The sequence below is a fragment of the Geospiza fortis genome, unplaced genomic scaffold, assembly GCF_000277835.1.
Source record: "Geospiza fortis unplaced genomic scaffold, GeoFor_1.0 scaffold318, whole genome shotgun sequence".
NCBI classification, from domain to species: domain Eukaryota; kingdom Metazoa; phylum Chordata; class Aves; order Passeriformes; family Thraupidae; genus Geospiza; species Geospiza fortis.
Window position 1 is genome coordinate 1188747 of NW_005054371.1, and position 17473 is coordinate 1206219.

At 40.9% G+C, this 17473-nt stretch overlaps 1 protein-coding gene across 4 annotated transcripts in view; it reads left to right on the forward strand.

The window, feature by feature from the left end:
* The window catches only part of NYAP2 (neuronal tyrosine-phosphorylated phosphoinositide-3-kinase adaptor 2), a 134015-nt gene that overhangs the window by 100425 nt on the left and 16117 nt on the right, over nucleotides 1–17473 (forward strand). For all 4 annotated transcript variants that reach the window (XM_031060023.1, XM_031060020.1, XM_031060022.1 and 1 more), the window contains one exon: nucleotides 6265–6368. In XM_031060023.1, coding sequence (XP_030915883.1) covers nucleotides 6265–6368 — 104 coding nt within the window. The remainder of the gene's footprint in view (nucleotides 1–6264; nucleotides 6369–17473) is intronic.

Consider the following 17473-nt stretch of genomic DNA (forward strand, 5'->3'; position numbering starts at 1 on the left):
TTCCTTTCTATGATTAAAATCTGAGAGCTGATTATAACTTTTTTTTCCCTGCAGATTTACGATATTTCATTTGATGAATATTGCCTCTCATCTGCCCTGAATATTTTTTCCCCTGTGTCTCTTGCTGTTGCCTGAGCAACATGTTTTACCTTTACTTGGTGGGGCACTGCATTGAGAATGCTGTACACAGTTCTCCTCAATGAACTTGTACATGGACTGTAACAGCTTATTCTCTGCAATTAAATTAAAACTGTAACAGAATGCAAGAAGATAGATTTAATACTTTCATATGAATACAAATGCTTTCTGGAGTCAAGGAGATAAAATAATTCTGCACTAGGAATTAGAACTTAGATTTACCTCAAATAAAATCTAGGCAATCTCCAGTACAGTCATCACTGCTGCTACTCTCTTTGCAACATCATAAATAACAGGAAAAAAAGGCTATTTTTTTTTTTTTTTTTTTTTTTTTTTTTTTTGTGCAGACATGTCCTTGAAACACTGCAGTTTGGTACCTGCCTTCTAGTTCACACTGGTACAGGCATTTATTAGGGCAATATTGAAATAATATTTTTAAACGGAGTTGAATTGCTCTGCTGCAAAAGAGAAAGGGTGTGGATGGACTTCCCACGGGGACTCATCAGGCAGCTCTGCTCCAGCACAGATGAGCTGAGAACTGGGCAAATACCTGAGTGAGAACAGTGGTTTTTGGTGGGCTCTCCCCAACTCTGAAACCGCTAGTAAGATCAGCCATCTCCAAATAGCATCTTGAACTTTCTGTCCATTTTGTTCAAAGAGCCTGGGCTGTCAGCTGCACACAGTTATCACTGTCTCCTGTGCTTGATTGCTCTGTGACAGAATTTGTCAAGGGCACTTTCTGTTTCTTGGCATCCTATAATTTCTTATGGAAAGCAGTGTGATTTGGGGGCATGCTGACTTTTAGGAAAGTCAGTGCAATTATAATGAACAACCAAACACAATCTGTAATACAGAATCTGTGTAACTTCACTCCAGGAGACTTGAAGAGCATTTTCTGGAATGTTGCTGCTTTTTTCCTAACTGCAACGGAGAAGCATTTTGCATTGCCACCTGCTGCTGGAGACAGGCACTGCCCTGCCTTTAAAATCTCAGAAATTCTGTTGCATCCTGGTTTTGAATTGCCAGCAGCTTGTCCCTCAGCCAGCCATAAATATTCCATCTGAAAAGACTGTAGGTAATCAGGAAGGGAGGAAATTCCCACCCTTGATTGGAATTATTGGTCATCATTGTTGATTTTCAAAAGCAATGAATATTTTAAGTTCATCTTTTTGGGAATGGGGCAAAGCCTGGAAAGCCCAAGGCACCAGATGCTTCCATTGTTGCAAAAAGGGAATAGCAGCAAAAAGTCAGTTCATGCCAGCCAGGTCTGTGACACAAACCACTACATTTTCTCCTCATAGGCAGTATCACTGTGCTCCTAAACCCACAAGGATTCTCCACATGATGGTAACTTAATGCTGGGGTTTTATGTTACTGCTCAGGAGGCCCAGACCTTGCCTGCACTGGTCATTCATGTTCTCTGCTCACAGGCTCCCTTAAGCAGCGCCTGTCACCTATAATGAAATGAGCAGTACTGGGAGCTGCGCACTGAGAACATCCCCCCAATGCCCATGGTCCTGCTGTGAGACCTCCAGGATGTGGGACCACACCAATTCTGGCTAGAGTAAAATTATTGCCTAGGTGTAAGAAAAACATACACAAAAAACCTGAACAAAGATACAAAACACTTACTTGTATTTCAAAGAATCCAGGAAATGGCAAACAAACACGGCCAAATGCTACAAAAAAAGCTTTACAAAGAAAATAAACACCCATATTTCAGGATACAAAGTATATTCCACTAACAGCTTTTCCCTTTGGGCAAAATATCCCCCAAACACAAACAGGGGGTTCCTTTCCAGGTATGGTTTTTCTCATTACCTGACTTGGGTTTGAGACTTGCTAAACTTTTGACGCATCTGACTCAATCTGGTAACATTGAGTTCCACAGGTTCAGTGCTCCCCTTATGAAAACTGTTCAGTTTGATGTGCTGCTGTGATATTTTAGCAATAACTGGCGTCTGCCAATAGCAAAGTACAAAATGCTTTTTTTAGATAGCATAATACTATATAGTTTATTGCACCATAATGTTTAATAATGTCAAGTTGTATTTCAGCTTACTCATCTCTTTTTAGGCCAGTATGAAGACACTTGGTGTGATGTATTTTTCCAGTACACATGCCTTCTTTTTCTTCTTCTTCTTCTTCTTTTTTTTTTTTTATGTGATTGCTCCCAGCCTGTCACATTGCCTTGTTTAATTTAAAATGCATTTCTTGGCAGCTGTAGCAAATAAGCAATATTTCTCTTTTCATGTGCAAAGAAGAGACTGTGACAGGATAAGAAGCTTCTCCAACGTAAGTGACAGCCAGAGCATTTTTTTGAATTAAGATTAGGATAGGCAGAATGAAGGCTTCCTTGGATGGATAAAGAACTCTTCCCATTAAGATCCAAAAATAAAAATTGCAAAGGGTTGTTGTGCTTCTGGAGAATATAGAAAGCCATAGCACGTTGGTATAAAACTGATTGAAAATATTTCCATAAAATCTTGTGGCATTTCAGCACTGTGTATTATTGAGGAAAATCCTACAACACCCCATGTCCCAAATACAATCAGCCAAACCTCTACATCTTTAGTCATGCTGGCAGCCCCTGCAGTTTTGGAAAACCAGCCATTTATATGAGTGCTTAGACACATAATTAAATACACAACTTTAAGGCAATCCTATTTGTGCTTGGAAAGCCTGTGATTCTGTGTTGCACAGTCTCTCCTAAAATTCTCATCCTTAATGCTGCCCTTTGGAACTAAATGCTTGCCTGGTTCCACGTGTAACCCTCCTGGTGCTGAGTTTAAACCCAAGAGTGCAGCGATGCTCAGCCCATTGCAGCTGATTTTGTCTGTGGGTTTGGTGTCAGGGGGCTGTGCTCCCACTCCACTGTTTGAGTGTTGGGGCCACTGTGGGTGCCATGAGAGGAGACTGAGACCCACTGTGCTCTCCTAGCACTGCACTGCACTTGGCTCCCAGAGACCTGCAGAGGATTTTTCACACCATGTCACTGTGAGAGATGTGACATTTGAAGCTGTGCAAAATAATACTGCTAAATTTCCACATACACCAGGTGAATTTTATGAACATTTTTGTGCATAATATTTCACAGCCTTCTGGCTACATCCAAGAACTGCTGAATTCAGACCTCATGCTGCCCATTGATTGCAAAGAGCATCTCTAAAGGCTGCTCACATGCACTGCATCCCCTGGCCTACAGGGCCTTCCCCATGTGCCTCTCAGGATGGCTGATAGAACTCAGCTCCACACAATGAAATTCTGTCACTAAGGGACTTCTCAAGAGGTCCAAGACTACTCATTTCAGATCTTAATACTGAGCTGTTTCAGTATCATCCACAAGAGATAAACATGAATTTCTAAACGCTAGAAACCATCCCTGATATTTACTAGCAGTAGTTTTTCCTTTAAGATTCTTGGCATTGAGTAGGAAAACCCAGATAGCCCCAGCAGAATGAATAAGCTGCCCATAGCTGAAAAATAACATGCTGCAGAATACAGAGCAGTGAGTTGTGCAGCACTTGAAGAACAGACCTTTTATGGACTATTTTTCCCCGAAGTAGTGTGCTGTTACTCAGACCACTAATTACAGTAGAATACAGTATTTATTTGGTCTAAAAATATTGCCACTGAGACACAAAAGCTAGCTGGAGCCATGTCTGAAGCACCTTTTGGTGAGGATCACCATGGAAATCACAATAGTTTCCTTAATACTGGAACATATATTACAGGGAGATAAAGGAACTAATACTTCATCTGTGTGTGATAGGTTTTATTTCTTTGATGCCAGATGAAAGGAGTCTCTTTGGCAAGGAAATGGTATCTCTTGCTGTTGCTCATAGATCCAAATTGGAAATTATGACACTTCTTTCTGCTTTCCTAAAGCAAAGAAAATAATTCAGAAGCATAGTCAGGGTCTTGGAGATTTTTATGTGCTGAGTGTCTGATTCTGCTTGTCACAGCAGAAACAGAATCTTTACTTAGCAGTAAAGAAAAACAACTGAAAAAAACACAATTCTTGTCCTTTCTGAAACCCCAGCAGAATTCCAGGAGATGAGAGATGAGATATAATAATGAGATCCATTATTATATCTATATTACTGAAAGGAACAGTCAGAAATCTGGCACACAGACAGTGTGAAATCAGAACAAAAACAAACCTAATCAACCTTCAGAGTAACTGCCCAAGTCCAAAAAAAGCAAACCAGCAGACTGTGTACAAAAGCAAGGTTATGGAGGAGGCCAGTCTGCTCCTTTCTGTGTGCCTGTGGCTGTGTTGATTCGTGGTGTGTTTACAGACTGACTCGGAGAGAGTGAATTGAATAATGCATTCAGCAAGCAGCATAAATATTTTTGCTGCTCAGCCAGCTGGATGTTAACTAACCTATTAATATTTAGTTGATGAATATTCACCCACACAGATGCTTTCATTGGTCTAAGTGCTCCAGCATAAGTGGATAGCTCTTCTCCATGCCCTATTGAATTCTGAAATATCTGAAGAAAATAAGCATTGAAGGTGACAATGAGAATGCATCAGTGAGAGTGGAAGAATCCATTTCAGCATGTTGTTGGTATGTGGAGTAATGTGCCAGCTGTCCTCAAGTTTCCAAAGTGTGCCAAGTGACTTTAAGGTCATGCTGGCAACAAGAATCTTCTTCCTTTCAAGCTGTGGCCCAGCCAGTGGCCAGTGGTGATACAGATAGAGCTCCACACAGGAAATAGAGAAATCAGTGTAAAACAAACACAGACAAAGCAGCTGTATAAATGAGGCATGACAAAATAAATTTCAGACAGACACAGGCAAAAGATGTGCTTCAGAGACAAACTTGCTAAACCACAACTGCATGAGGCATAGGTTCTTCCTTTCTTCTTGAAATCATAGAATTGAATAGGAGGAATTCTTCAAACCTTGTTTTAAAAACTCAAAATTCTTTAAATTGCAATGAAGCATGGTATTGTAATTATTTGCTATTCATGGTAAAGCAGCACTGTCAATGTGAAAAGTGAGACTCTGTTATTGTACCAAATCTGTCTGGTAAGTACAAATGATTTCAGTGTTTGCCTACTAAATACAAAAAGCAGGTGCAGGGTTGGGAAGAAGGTTTATGAAACATGAGGAGAATGAACACACTGATCTGAGCAGAGCCATAGGCTGAGATGTGCTTCCTCAGCCATATAAAGGAAATGTAAGGACAAAAAAATTTCTTGGGCAGAAACAGGCAGATTCCTCTTTCAGGAAATGACAGTTTCCCCCAGACCAGCTGAACTCTGGGGTAGTACATGGGTGTCAGCATGGCTTAGATATAAAAACTTTCATCCAGGCCTCCTGAGCTGCGTGGTCACCTCGTGTCAGTGTGTACATTAGTAACCTGTGCTGGAAATCAATGGGAAACCTTCTCAGAAATTACTCCATATAAAGCAGCACAAGGAAAATCAAATAACTGTGTCATTTTTGTGAAGTTCTTCTCTGAAATGGAGCTTTCTCTCAAGGCAACCATTGCTTCTGTTATCATCTTGATTCTGGTCAACTGACTTTGCCACTGCCAATGTTTTGACTTGTCTCTTCTTCCTACTTTATATCTCTCAATTCATCGCTACTGACATGAGGTTTCCAAGAATTTTTGGCGTCATTCCAAATCCCCAAGTGTGACAGTATCCTCACCACTTTTACATACCTCCTCCTTTATTATCTGGCATTTCATGCTTTCCTTCAGCACAGCCAGTCTTTGGGCTGTCATGTCCCTCAGCTCTGGGATGGAGAGGTGAAAACAGAAGCCTCTGTAACTCCCTTAATCATTGCTGTATTACATGAGGAGTAGAAAAGGTGCTGAGGAGCAGGGAAGTGGGGAAACAGGAATGCTTCTTTTGTATTCTTCCTGTCTGCTGTTTTATTCTCTGTCCTTCAGAGATGCCAGAGCAAAGAGGCCAGGACATGGCATGAGTCCTGCCTGAATCCCTCTCTTGATCTCAACTTCTGCTCATGATTCAGCCATATGCCCAAGACTTTAACTAGTTTCCAAGGCTGGAGTCTCCATTTCAAGGGAATCCTGGATGCACAGTGTTTCAGCTTGCTGCAGCAGTCTCCTGCTCCTGCTCACTGGTGTTTCTCTCTCTCCCTTGCAGAGCCCAAGTCGACTTGCCGGCTGGGCCGCTCCGCGTCCACGTCAGGAGTGCCTCCTGCGTCGGTGGCGCCGCTCCGGCAGCCCGGCGAGCTCCAGCCGAGCCAGGTACCATCGTTAGCCAATCGGGAATGACTCCATGTCCTGCAACATGCCAAATGTCCCCACCTCTCTGTCTGTCATTTGTTACAGTAAATGGTTCTTTTCCTTTATGTCTTTATTTTCTGTGTCTGTGCGTGCATCTGTGTGTGCGCATCTCTCATCGGCAATGAAATTCCGCTGGCCATAGCCAGCAGAATTTTCTTTGCTCTTAATTCCTTGTATCTTTTTCTGTCTTCATCTGTAATATAAATGTAGTAAAACTGTACAGTATGAACTGGCTGGGTTTTTTATTTTTTCATGCTTTCTGTACTTTTTTACTGTCTTAAAATTTATCAAACTTTGATAAATTTAATCTATGTTTTTATGTAAATTTCTTTTAAATGTCTTGTCTAGAGCACTTACACCAATGTTGTCAATGACTTGTACATACTTGACTTCTGCCCAGTTGTACTTTAATATTTGTGCCAGTCTCACATCTGGTTGGAGCTTAATGCATGATTGTATTACACTGTGATTTATCACTGTCCTGAAAACTGCTCTTACAGCAAATGATTCTGTTTAGTTGAGGCAGCTAGACTCTCTTCAGCTATAGACCATGTAATGCTTACAGGACTATTAAATAGTCCACTATAGTTATATTTATTGTACATTGTTAGGAATAAAAAAAAAAGAAAAACAAAAAACAATCAAATCAAAGGAGCAACATCTCCTTTTATCTTAAACAGAGATACTTTTTTTGTCATCATCAGAAACAAAACTGCCACATAGGAAAAAAATGAAAGTGTTTGGGTTTGGCAAACTTCTCCAACAGAGAGAAAATGGAAAAGAAATAAAGACATGGGAAACCTATACTTACCTTTATTTTATATGCTAATACTGATATTGTAACATTTTGTTGCACAGACCTGTATTATTAGTTTGACAGAACTAGCTGAGAGTAGCAATTGAAAGAAGAGGTTTTGCTTAAACATCATGTGAATGGCTTCTGTCAAAGCACTGTGGCACTGCATCACTGGTGCGTACGTGTGGGGTGGGTGTGCACAAGGAGGCAGGAGCACAGATGGATTTAGGTGCACATGCCTATGTGTATGCACACACAGGCACCCTTATTTTAATGGAGAATTTTTGTCTGGCTTTCAGGGAGTTAGTGCCCAAAATACTATTGAATGTCACTAAGGTTTGAATGGAAATCTCCCTGAGGACTGCTTTGCAATAATCACATATTTGTGTTTGTAACTTGGTGAGTTGCTCCAATAATGTCTCAACCAAAGCAAAGACCACAAGAGTAAGGTTGATTTACTCACTCCAGACAGCCAGCAACTTGTTAGGAAGGTTATATTTGGATAGCCAAGTCTGTACATGTTACAGGTCTGTAACCTGTATGAACTGATATGATTGTATTACTTCTGAGTGCTGCCAGACACGAAGACTGAGAGAACCCTGCACATTTCTAAAGCATACTTTACATAAGCAAATCATATCTATAATGGAGATTCAAAATGACGGCCCATTTAAATAACACATCAAGTGTTCCTTCATCTAAGGAAGAAATTAGGGTAATTGTACTTCCAAAGGTTTTCAGTGTCCCAGTGTTCATGCAGTATATATTTTTGATTAAATGGGTTTTACAGCACTCCTGATGCTTTGCTGTTTACTCAGTAGCAAAGGCACCTTGGGTGTTTTGAAGGGATTTTAGCCTGTCAGTTTATACTAAGAACTAAACAATAAGCCTTGAAAGCAGAAGCTGATGTGATAGAAGAGATAATGAGCCTCTTAGAAGCTGCAGCCAGGGTTCACTGAAACTGTGGAGGGAGAAATCCACCTCAATTCATACAGAAGAAAGGAACAAAGATGATAAGAGGAATTTTCAAGTGACTGTAGAAGGGTGATCTTGTTAATTGAATAATGTATGGTACGGTCATGACTTCATGAAAAACAAGAAAAACTAGTACAAGCTTTCTCTCCCTAAGTCTTCCTTTCCAGCTGACAATCTCTTACTGTCCATCTATTATGTTGCCATTTACTATGATAGCATAACTTTTAAAGGTGTGGATTTGACCCTGATTTCAGAGGAATGACAAAAATCTTATCTCCATGGCAGATACAAACATTGATTGTTCTTTCAACACCTATTCTAGCTTAATGTGCAAATGATGGATGATGGGTGAAATGTGTTTCCAACAGCTGGGCTGTTAGCCCATTCTCAATCTGCTGGGTTGTGGCATACAGGGTATCTATTTTTGTGTGCTGTGGCTATTGATTGTATTGATACTGCTTTCCTTAGCAATATCATAATGAGCAAATTAGACTTTCCAAAAGATTAAGATGCATTGTGTTATTCCCCTCTTTGTTGATCAGATGGGCACAGCTAACATTCAAACAGGAATATAAGATCTGGAAAAGGGCAGATTACTGTTAATTGGTTTTCTCAAATCTTCATGGATCCCAGACTTGTGGTTTTCAAAATGCTTAATTTGGGAAAAAAAGACAAATTTGCAGCTGAGTTCTCAAAACCCATCATTTTTAGTACAATTGTTCAAAGTGGTGACTACGCTTAGCAACTAAAAATAGATCTGCTCTAAGGAAACCAATATTACAATTCCAATAATATATTAGGTAATTATGTAACTATTGTAATTTAACTCCCCTATGCCTTATTTTCTTATTTCTTGTTTGGTTATTGATGTAGGAATGATGAGGATTAATCAGTTAATATTGCCAGAATATATCTATGGTATATTGATAGAAAGCAGTGGAGGGACCACCTAAAAATAAGAAGAAATGGCTTATGAGCAGAGATTAATTATATGGCTGGTCTCTGATAGAGAACATTAAAAATTCTGTAGTGTAGGGGCAGCCAGCATTTACCAAAACGCTGAGCCAGATTGAGAACCTGCCTTCTGTCCTTAGTTCTGGGAAATGGTGAGGGCATTTGGAAAGTGTTGGTTGCACAAAGCAACCTTGGATGAAGTCATTAATTATCCCAATTTAAACTGAAAGACAAACATAAGTTTATCCTGGAACTTAAGTTATTGATTGTGAAAGGACAAAGTTTAAGAAATTAAGGAAGTAGCAGAGGAAGTCAGGTGGGGGGCTTGGAACTGTAATAATGGCAGAAGCATAGAATATTTTTTCAGCAACATAAGTGCCATATAGCTGTATTTCCTACATGCATATCTAAATAAAAATGTCCTACAGAGATGGGTATATATAGCAGAGAAGTATTCTAGATAGGATGTATTGTCTTGTTAAGAAAGGGAAGAAAGAAATGTTAAACATGCAGAAGCAGGCCATCCTCAAATGCCAAAACACAAAACAGCAGGGAAGAGGACCAGACTGTCTGAACAGAGTTTTTGCTGGGACTCAGGAAAAGAGAGTTGATGAAAGTTGGGAGAAGGGACAGGCAACTCAGGAGGACAAGGGAGTCATGAGGTTATGGAGGGAGACAATTAGAAGGGCCAAATCCTGACTAGCACTTAATCTGTCTACTGTCATAAAAGACAATAAAAAATGTTTCTATAGATACATTAGCAGCCAAAGGAAGTCTAAGGAGAATCTCCATCCTCTTTTTGGATGGCGGAGAGAGCATAATTACAAAAGACAAGGAAAAAGCTGAGGTACTTAATGCCTTCTTTGCCTCAGTGTTCAATAGCAGAACCAGCTGTTCTCCAGGTACCACCCCCTGAGCTGGAAGATGGACACAGGGAGCAGAATGAAGGCCCCATAATCCACAGGGTAATGGTCAGTAACCTGCTTTAACACTCAGACACATACTGCAGGATACCATCTGTTTTTATTAGAACAAAATTTCTTCACAGAAAGAGTTGCCGAGCAGCAGATCAGGCTGCCCTGGGAAATGGAAGAGTCTATTCTACCATCCTTGGAGATGTTTAAAAGGCATGTAGATGTGGCACCTGGGGACATGGTTTAGTAGGGGGCTTTTCAGTGCTGGGCTAAAGGCATTTTTCAGCCTAAGTGATTCTCATGCTATAAAGGTATGGCATTGTTCACAAAAAGTTACAGGGAATGGAGAAATGTTGTAGAAAGTAAAGCAAGTTATATCTTAGAGAAGTGTGTGAATAACATTAGAGATAGTAAAAGTCCATTTGTGTTTGGCCTTTATGTGGAAATGAAAACAAGTAACTGTCTTTTGTAGCCATCTAAGTGGACAGAGAACAGTAGAATTTAACCACTTTGAGGGGTTTATAAACTACAATAAACAAGGTCCACAGTTGCCCCAGTAAATAACTCCTCGCCCATTTTGCTGGAACCTCTGTGCTGGCACCTGAGATTTCTGTAGCAGGCATGGTCAGGGGTTTCACCCTGCAGCGGAAAATGCTCAGTCCTGCCACAGCCCAGCCACAGGGAACAAAGCTGTTCCCTTGAGTAAAGCTAGCAGGATTTGGAGTCACAGGTATCACTGCTGTGCAATGATGTTTCCCTGCCATTCTATCGTTCTCCACATCTTCACCTCGGGATAACAAAGGATTACATTCCATCGATGAGCTCAGATATCCCTGTGGCACCCAGGCTAGGTGTGCACTGAGCATGTCTGCCACAAAAGAAGAAAACGTTTCAAGCAGACTGTGGAAGTCCCTCTGCTGGAGAGCAGAACATCTTGCACCCAGAGTTTTAATATACATAAAATCCTCTCTGTATCACAGCCATGCCTCTCTGAAACAGTCTTCAGCACAGAAAAGTCCCACTGATTTCCATTTTTAGAAAAAAAAAGAGATCATATAAACACCTTGGGATTTTTTTTCTGCTAATGAACTTTGCAAAGTGAGGTTTATTTTCATTAATTTGGAGACAGTGATTGGAAAATCTCACATACAGATGGTCTGAAGAAAACCACACTCTTTGAAAACAAAACTACTGATAGCTAGAGTTCCATATTTTAGCTTTCCTGCAAAGCAGAACTTATTTTCAGATAGATTTCCACAAAAGTGTGTTCCTTATCTGCAAATGTGCAGCCTCTCTTCATGCTGCCTGTTAGTTTCTTGCTTTTCAGTGGCCAGACAGCACTGTCCTTTCCTGTGGCCTCCTCAAGGTATGTTATCTTAATTTTGAGGGTCTGTATGCCTCTTAAGGTTTGGTGTATTTTTGTGGGGGACCAGGTAGTGATATCTAGCTGCAATTTAAGCAAGGAAAAAAGATTTAAATTTTACAGAGATGATCAAAGTAAAATTCAGAAGCCATGCTGAGATTAGAAGGAATAACTCAGAGAAGGGAATGAAAATACATCTATGGCTATGAATTAAGGAGTCTCAACATGCATTGAAGGAATGAAGAATAAGCTAGAAAATATATCAGCATCAACACTGAAACTTTTTGTGGCTGATTTTAGAAAAATTGCAGCTCACTTCTTCACTTGCCTGGTATCTGCCTGAGTTCTCTGCAAGCTGAGGAAGCATTTTACTTTCCCCACATGACCACAAACAGAAGGTGCAAGATGGACAAGCTATCATTACCCTCCAGAATGCAGGACAGCTCTCACTTATTTTATAATATAGCAAAGGGAAAGGGACTCCCAAGAGTGGACTTGACCATTGTCTTGAACCAAATGAAGTGAATCCATCAATGAGAATGTGTCTTTGATAGACAAGAATTGTAGATACAAATTGGCTCCTAAAATTCATATCTAGGTAGGAAAATAATAAAGACTTGTAGAATAACCAAGTGCTGGGGGAGGCTAGTGCCTGGGGCTGGCAGGCTGAGGGAGCTGTGTTACAGACATGGAAATCCAAGGTTCACAGAGCCAGGGAGCAGAGAGCAGGAGTGTTCCAGCACAGTTTTCCAACACAGTAATGTAGGTAGAGCAGTAAGAAGCAGATTTTCTACTTTGAATATGCGGCTGGGGGTGGGGGGGCTGTCTTTGTGTTCATGGGATTAGGAAAAGCTAAAAAATCCCAAACACCTATTCTAATGGTTCCATTTTAAAACAAAATCATGATGGAAGCACCACAAAACTGAGACATATTTTAGCTGCTTTTCATGTGCATGAGTAGAGCAATACCTTGCTGTTTAGGTGCAGTAAAAGCCCATTGTAAAAATACAAAAAACTTTAATTATTTGGAATTGAATTTTGACAAGTACTGAGTACTCTTTAGCAACACAGCTACAAATTTGTCTCATGGGTCAGTTAAAAATCACAAGCCCAGCTTGTAATATCTCTAGCTTTAGTTGTGAATAGAAAACATATTATAGTCTTTGTATGCCTTGTAAACACTGTGGTCACCCTGTAATTAGTGAATGCTGGGAATGCAAATTGTTACCATTATGGCTATAATTATTTTTGAAGGCACCTAGACACAGTACTTCCCCAATGAATTGACATTATCATGCTTTAGTTGGCAAATGTGCATCTGAAAGTGAATACTGTGTGAGCATAAACAAAGCATCTGTGCTCTTCTATTATTCTCAGCTTAAAGTTGCCATTTTTTCCCAGCAGTAGTGTACAAGAGTTCAAGGAGTCAGCAAACACCCTGCAGTTGTGGGGCACAGTAGCAGAGCTGGGTTCCTGATTCTACAGTTGATGAATTCTGCTGCTGAGAAATGAGCACCTATAAATCAGGATCCACTGTTCCATATCTGATCACAGCAGTCTTTCTTTTAGCTTCCATTATATGAAAGAAATACAGTCATTGCAGGTAGATGGAGAACTCTGTGGACTGAAGTAGTCCTTCATCCACTTTGATTACTAGGGAAATGTTAGCAAAAAAATAAATAGTGCTAGCAAGAGAATTTGTGTGTGTTACACAGCACAGACCCATGTCAGTTCTCAGTACTGTCAATCTGTGCTACATGCACTCCTTGATGAATCTCAACCTAGAACCAGCATCAGACTCTAGTGATTCTGCTATTTTGGCTTTTATCATGCACAAGGATTTGCAAAGAAAGAATCAACTTCTGCCATCCTTGCCCTCTGGACCAAAGGGAAAAATGATCCCCGTGAGCTGCTGGTTAAAGATCTCAGGGGGCATGCAGTCCCAGCTTTCTATTCAAAGGGAATATCTAACTACTGTGCTAATTGCCACTCTTAGAATTTTCTCTATCCCTCTTTTGTCCTCTAATTTTCAAAAGTTCTGAAAGTCTGTTGTGTATTTTGGACTTAGAATAGCAAAACATACTAGACAATTCATGGGACAGTGGCAACCCTTTTCCTCCTCCTGTGTGTACATGCCAAGTGTTCCTCTTCAGCCAGTGCAGTGCCTCTGAGATGTCTGTCTCTGTGCTCCTGGAGCCAAGGTTATGGTTGCTCCTTTTTGATACTTGATCTTTTTCTTCATCCAAAATATGTGTCCACAGTGTGGGAACAGTCCCATGCTGCTTGCTCTGTAATCAGAGCCCCATGGGGCTTTGGTCTGGACTTTCTATACACTATTTATTACTTTGGATGGTAGCTTCTATTTTTGTCTGAGAAGATATTAACTTAAAGGAACTTAATTACTCCTTATGTTTAGCCCTTACATTTATTAAGGCTTGGGATTGTCACTGGATACAAAACCTGCTTAATGTTGGCCACTAGGATCTACCACAATATTGACTGTAGTGGTGTTCAAGAGTCACAGTTATTGGTTGGTAGACAATATGCATGGAACAAAGGCTGTCCTGCCCCAAGGATTCATAAGTTCAGTGTAATGGATGAGAAAGTAAGAGCTTGCAGATGGAAGTAGATTGGTAGGGGTATGACTCTCAATTAAGGAATTGCTTAAGGTTTAGTTCTTGTGAAATTAGAAAGTGAAAAAAAAACTATTTGGGGTGCAATCTGCTGTATTTGTGACAGTGATTTTACTGACTGTGATCGTTTATGTGTCACTGATACAATGAAATGCAGTTGAATGTCTAAAAGTAGAAAAGCAGGTATATTTTACTCAGAACACTTTAAAAATTATGTCTCTCTCTCAAATGGCCCTGTCATGGTGTCTGTGTAGGCAACGAAAAAGGAATGTAGGTGTAGAGTGAATCTTGTGGATGCTGGCTTTGCAAATGGCAGGGAGAAAGGAAATCCTCTGGGTCCTCCCTGGGGGGATGGAGAGGCATGGAAGAACCCACAACGGGGTACAGAGAGAAGCCCGTGGCACAGGCACTTCACTGATGGGACAGGGGCCAATTTTACCTTGAGATGTCTGGATTTGACCTGTGGGTGTGTCCTGGGAGTATTTAGAAGCCTGAATCCAGAGCCACGGGATTTTACTTTCTTGTTCAGAGAGAATGTTCATGAGAGTCAGGGATCTGTCACCCTGACTGCTGCCACCTTGAAGGAAGTGCCAGGGCATGAGGCATGAACTGTGTCCTGCAGTGTCACACAGTGTCACACGGCCCTCTGGGGACTTTGCACTGTAAGAATCTGTCGGATTTTGGATTTGTGTGATCTGTGCCTTTCCCAAGTGCAGCAGAACCCTGTGCCCACAAGAGGGAGTGGTTGGATTGCTTTCCACAGTTCCGGGGTTTTCTTGCAAAGACAAATCTCTTGCACACATGAAAGCAAAATTCTGCTGTCGACAGTCCAGCAAAATATGCTGTCAACATTTTGGATGAGAGCAACAACAAGAATGTTAATGCTTTGGGGAAGGCTCCACATTGCATTGTGTTGAGTTTCAGCTTGAATCTGGCCTTACCTAATCAGTGCATGGGTCCAGAGCAATGCAAATGGTTTCTAAATATGCAAATTGCAAATAGAGAATGCTTATTAAAAAAGTAAAATAAAATTTTCAAAAAAGGAAAATAAAATGCAAACCTTGAACTAGAAGGAATTATCGCATCCATTATCCCTCACCTCCAAGGCATACCTGACTGATTGGCATGAGAAGCAAATGTGTCCAAGCCGTCTTTTGGTGGCAGACCAGCCTGCTACTGCTGTCCCAACATATTTTCTTCCTCACTCAGCTGGGTTGGTCATGCAGCAGGAGCAGGCCCAGTGCATTGCTTTGCCAGGACTCTGGTTTAGGTGTGGCCCCACACTGCTGGAGCAGCCTCTGTCCCGTGGCTGAGGGGACAGCAGGCGCAGGTGGATCTGAGCATGCACTGATGTCACTGTAGGTGCCAAAGCCCAACGTGGCTTTGGTGGCTCTCCCTCTCCATAAGGGTCATAGCATGGGGTTTAGGCATAAAATAAGTGTGTCAGGGGGAGGAAGTATGGGTGAAAGCAGGTCAGCTGTAGAAAAAGTAACCCCCGAGCAAGAGGGTGTCAGGTGTGGGAACAGAGTCACTTGTCTGAGCACCACACCTCAAGTCTGTCATCTTGCCTTGCCACTGAGTGCCTGCATGGCTGCCACTATTTCAGGTGGGATGGAAGAGAGGAGAAGAAAGAGTATTTCATTCCTTTACCCTGATATCTTATTCTTGCACGAACTTGGTAAGCTTGTCAGCAGAAAACAGAAAGAGGTGAGCTCCGTGACAGAAATTGTTGAAACCTTTCAAATGCAGTGATATTCTGACAAAGGATGAAATAACACAGCATTTATGAGGTTTCACTTTCATGCTTAACATTTTTTTACTCTCTTTATCTAGTTGTTTCTCAGATTGGGAGTTACAGTGTCTTGAACAGGCACAGGACAGACTTGAGAAGATCTCACCTGTGTGGACAGAGGTTTCAGGGGGTTGCTATGTTGTGCCTGGTTTTGATAGAGTTGAGATGGTGTGTTTCAACACTTTGGAAAACAGCTCAACAGAGAGATTTATGGGGACAGAGGTTGCAGCCAATGCAGCACAATGAAGGTGGTTGTTCCCTGGAATTTGAGGGACCATCCAGAACACCTGGAAGTTGATGCCAACTGTGTCTCTGGAGTCTGAGTGCTTGAATATGGGGGCAACAGCCAAGCATGGCCTCTGCACCCTTTTTTCTGAGAGTCAGATTTGGGCATGGATGTACAGAGTGGGATCCACAGGAACTAGTCACTAATATTTCCTGTAAGACACGGATGCAGGTCAATGACAGAGAGAGACGGAGCCTTGAAAGTCTCATGCCACCATTGATCAGCTGTGCCTGAGCTGTGATTCTTGCAGCTCACTGAATCAGAGACCACTGTGTGTACTGCCTAACACAGAAACTGAAAATTATCTGGAAGTTCTTCATTGCATTTTGAGCTGCTCTTACATCACTGTACATGGTTCTACTAAAAATAGGTAACAGCCAATGCTAAACAAATATATAATGTTATTTGTGTGAAATAATTTCAGTCCAAACATCAATAAGTTGCCTATAAAATTATTTAATTTGGTAGCATTGGTAGCATTCCTTCCTCTTCAGGGAATCTCTCTTTAAGGCATATGTAATAAATTTACTTGTTCTCTTCTAAAACTTGTAAATTCACTTCAAAACTTGTTCTGAGACTTTTGTATGCAAACAATTAGTTTTGCCACAGTCCCAGAACAATAGCACTTGCTAAGTTTATTTCAAATGGTCTTGCAACTACTCTTGAAAACATTGTGCCTTGGTTAAAATTTTATTTTAAAAAACCCAGAAGCATGCAATTTCCTTTTCCCCCACCCCCTTTTCTGTGTGTATTTATGTTTAACTCAGGGCAAGAATTTTGTAATATTCTTAAAGGAAAAGATAGAAATAAAAAATGGCATGAATTCATGAAAGCATGGGTTTATATATAGGCATTCTCTGTAAATGAACCAAACATCCTGTATCCTAGGTAGAACAACCTTATTTGTCTGCTCATACACATTTCAGTTTCCTCCACACACTCCCACTTGTCCTCCTTTTTGAGCTGAGTGTATTGTACCATGTTTCTGTTGGAACTGTGTGTGCCTGATGCATAGAACACCACACAGCAGCCAGGCTGTCCCCACATCTGCATTGAGTCACAACCATCCAGGCTTTGTTCCCATGGCTGTCACCACCCCACCAGCCTCTCTCGGTGTTTGTGTAGCCTTATACAGTATATTGCACTGACTGTACCTGTATAGTATCTTGTCTGTATACTGTATGCACATAAATATGTATATTCACTCATGTATGTATGTATAGGACGTTTCTCTATCTCTGTATATGTACGTGTGTTTGTTCATAGTCTTTCACTAGAAATGTGTGGCTATTCATATACATTATGTGTATGTCAATTAAAAAAAAAGTATGAATGCCAGCACCCACTTTTGAT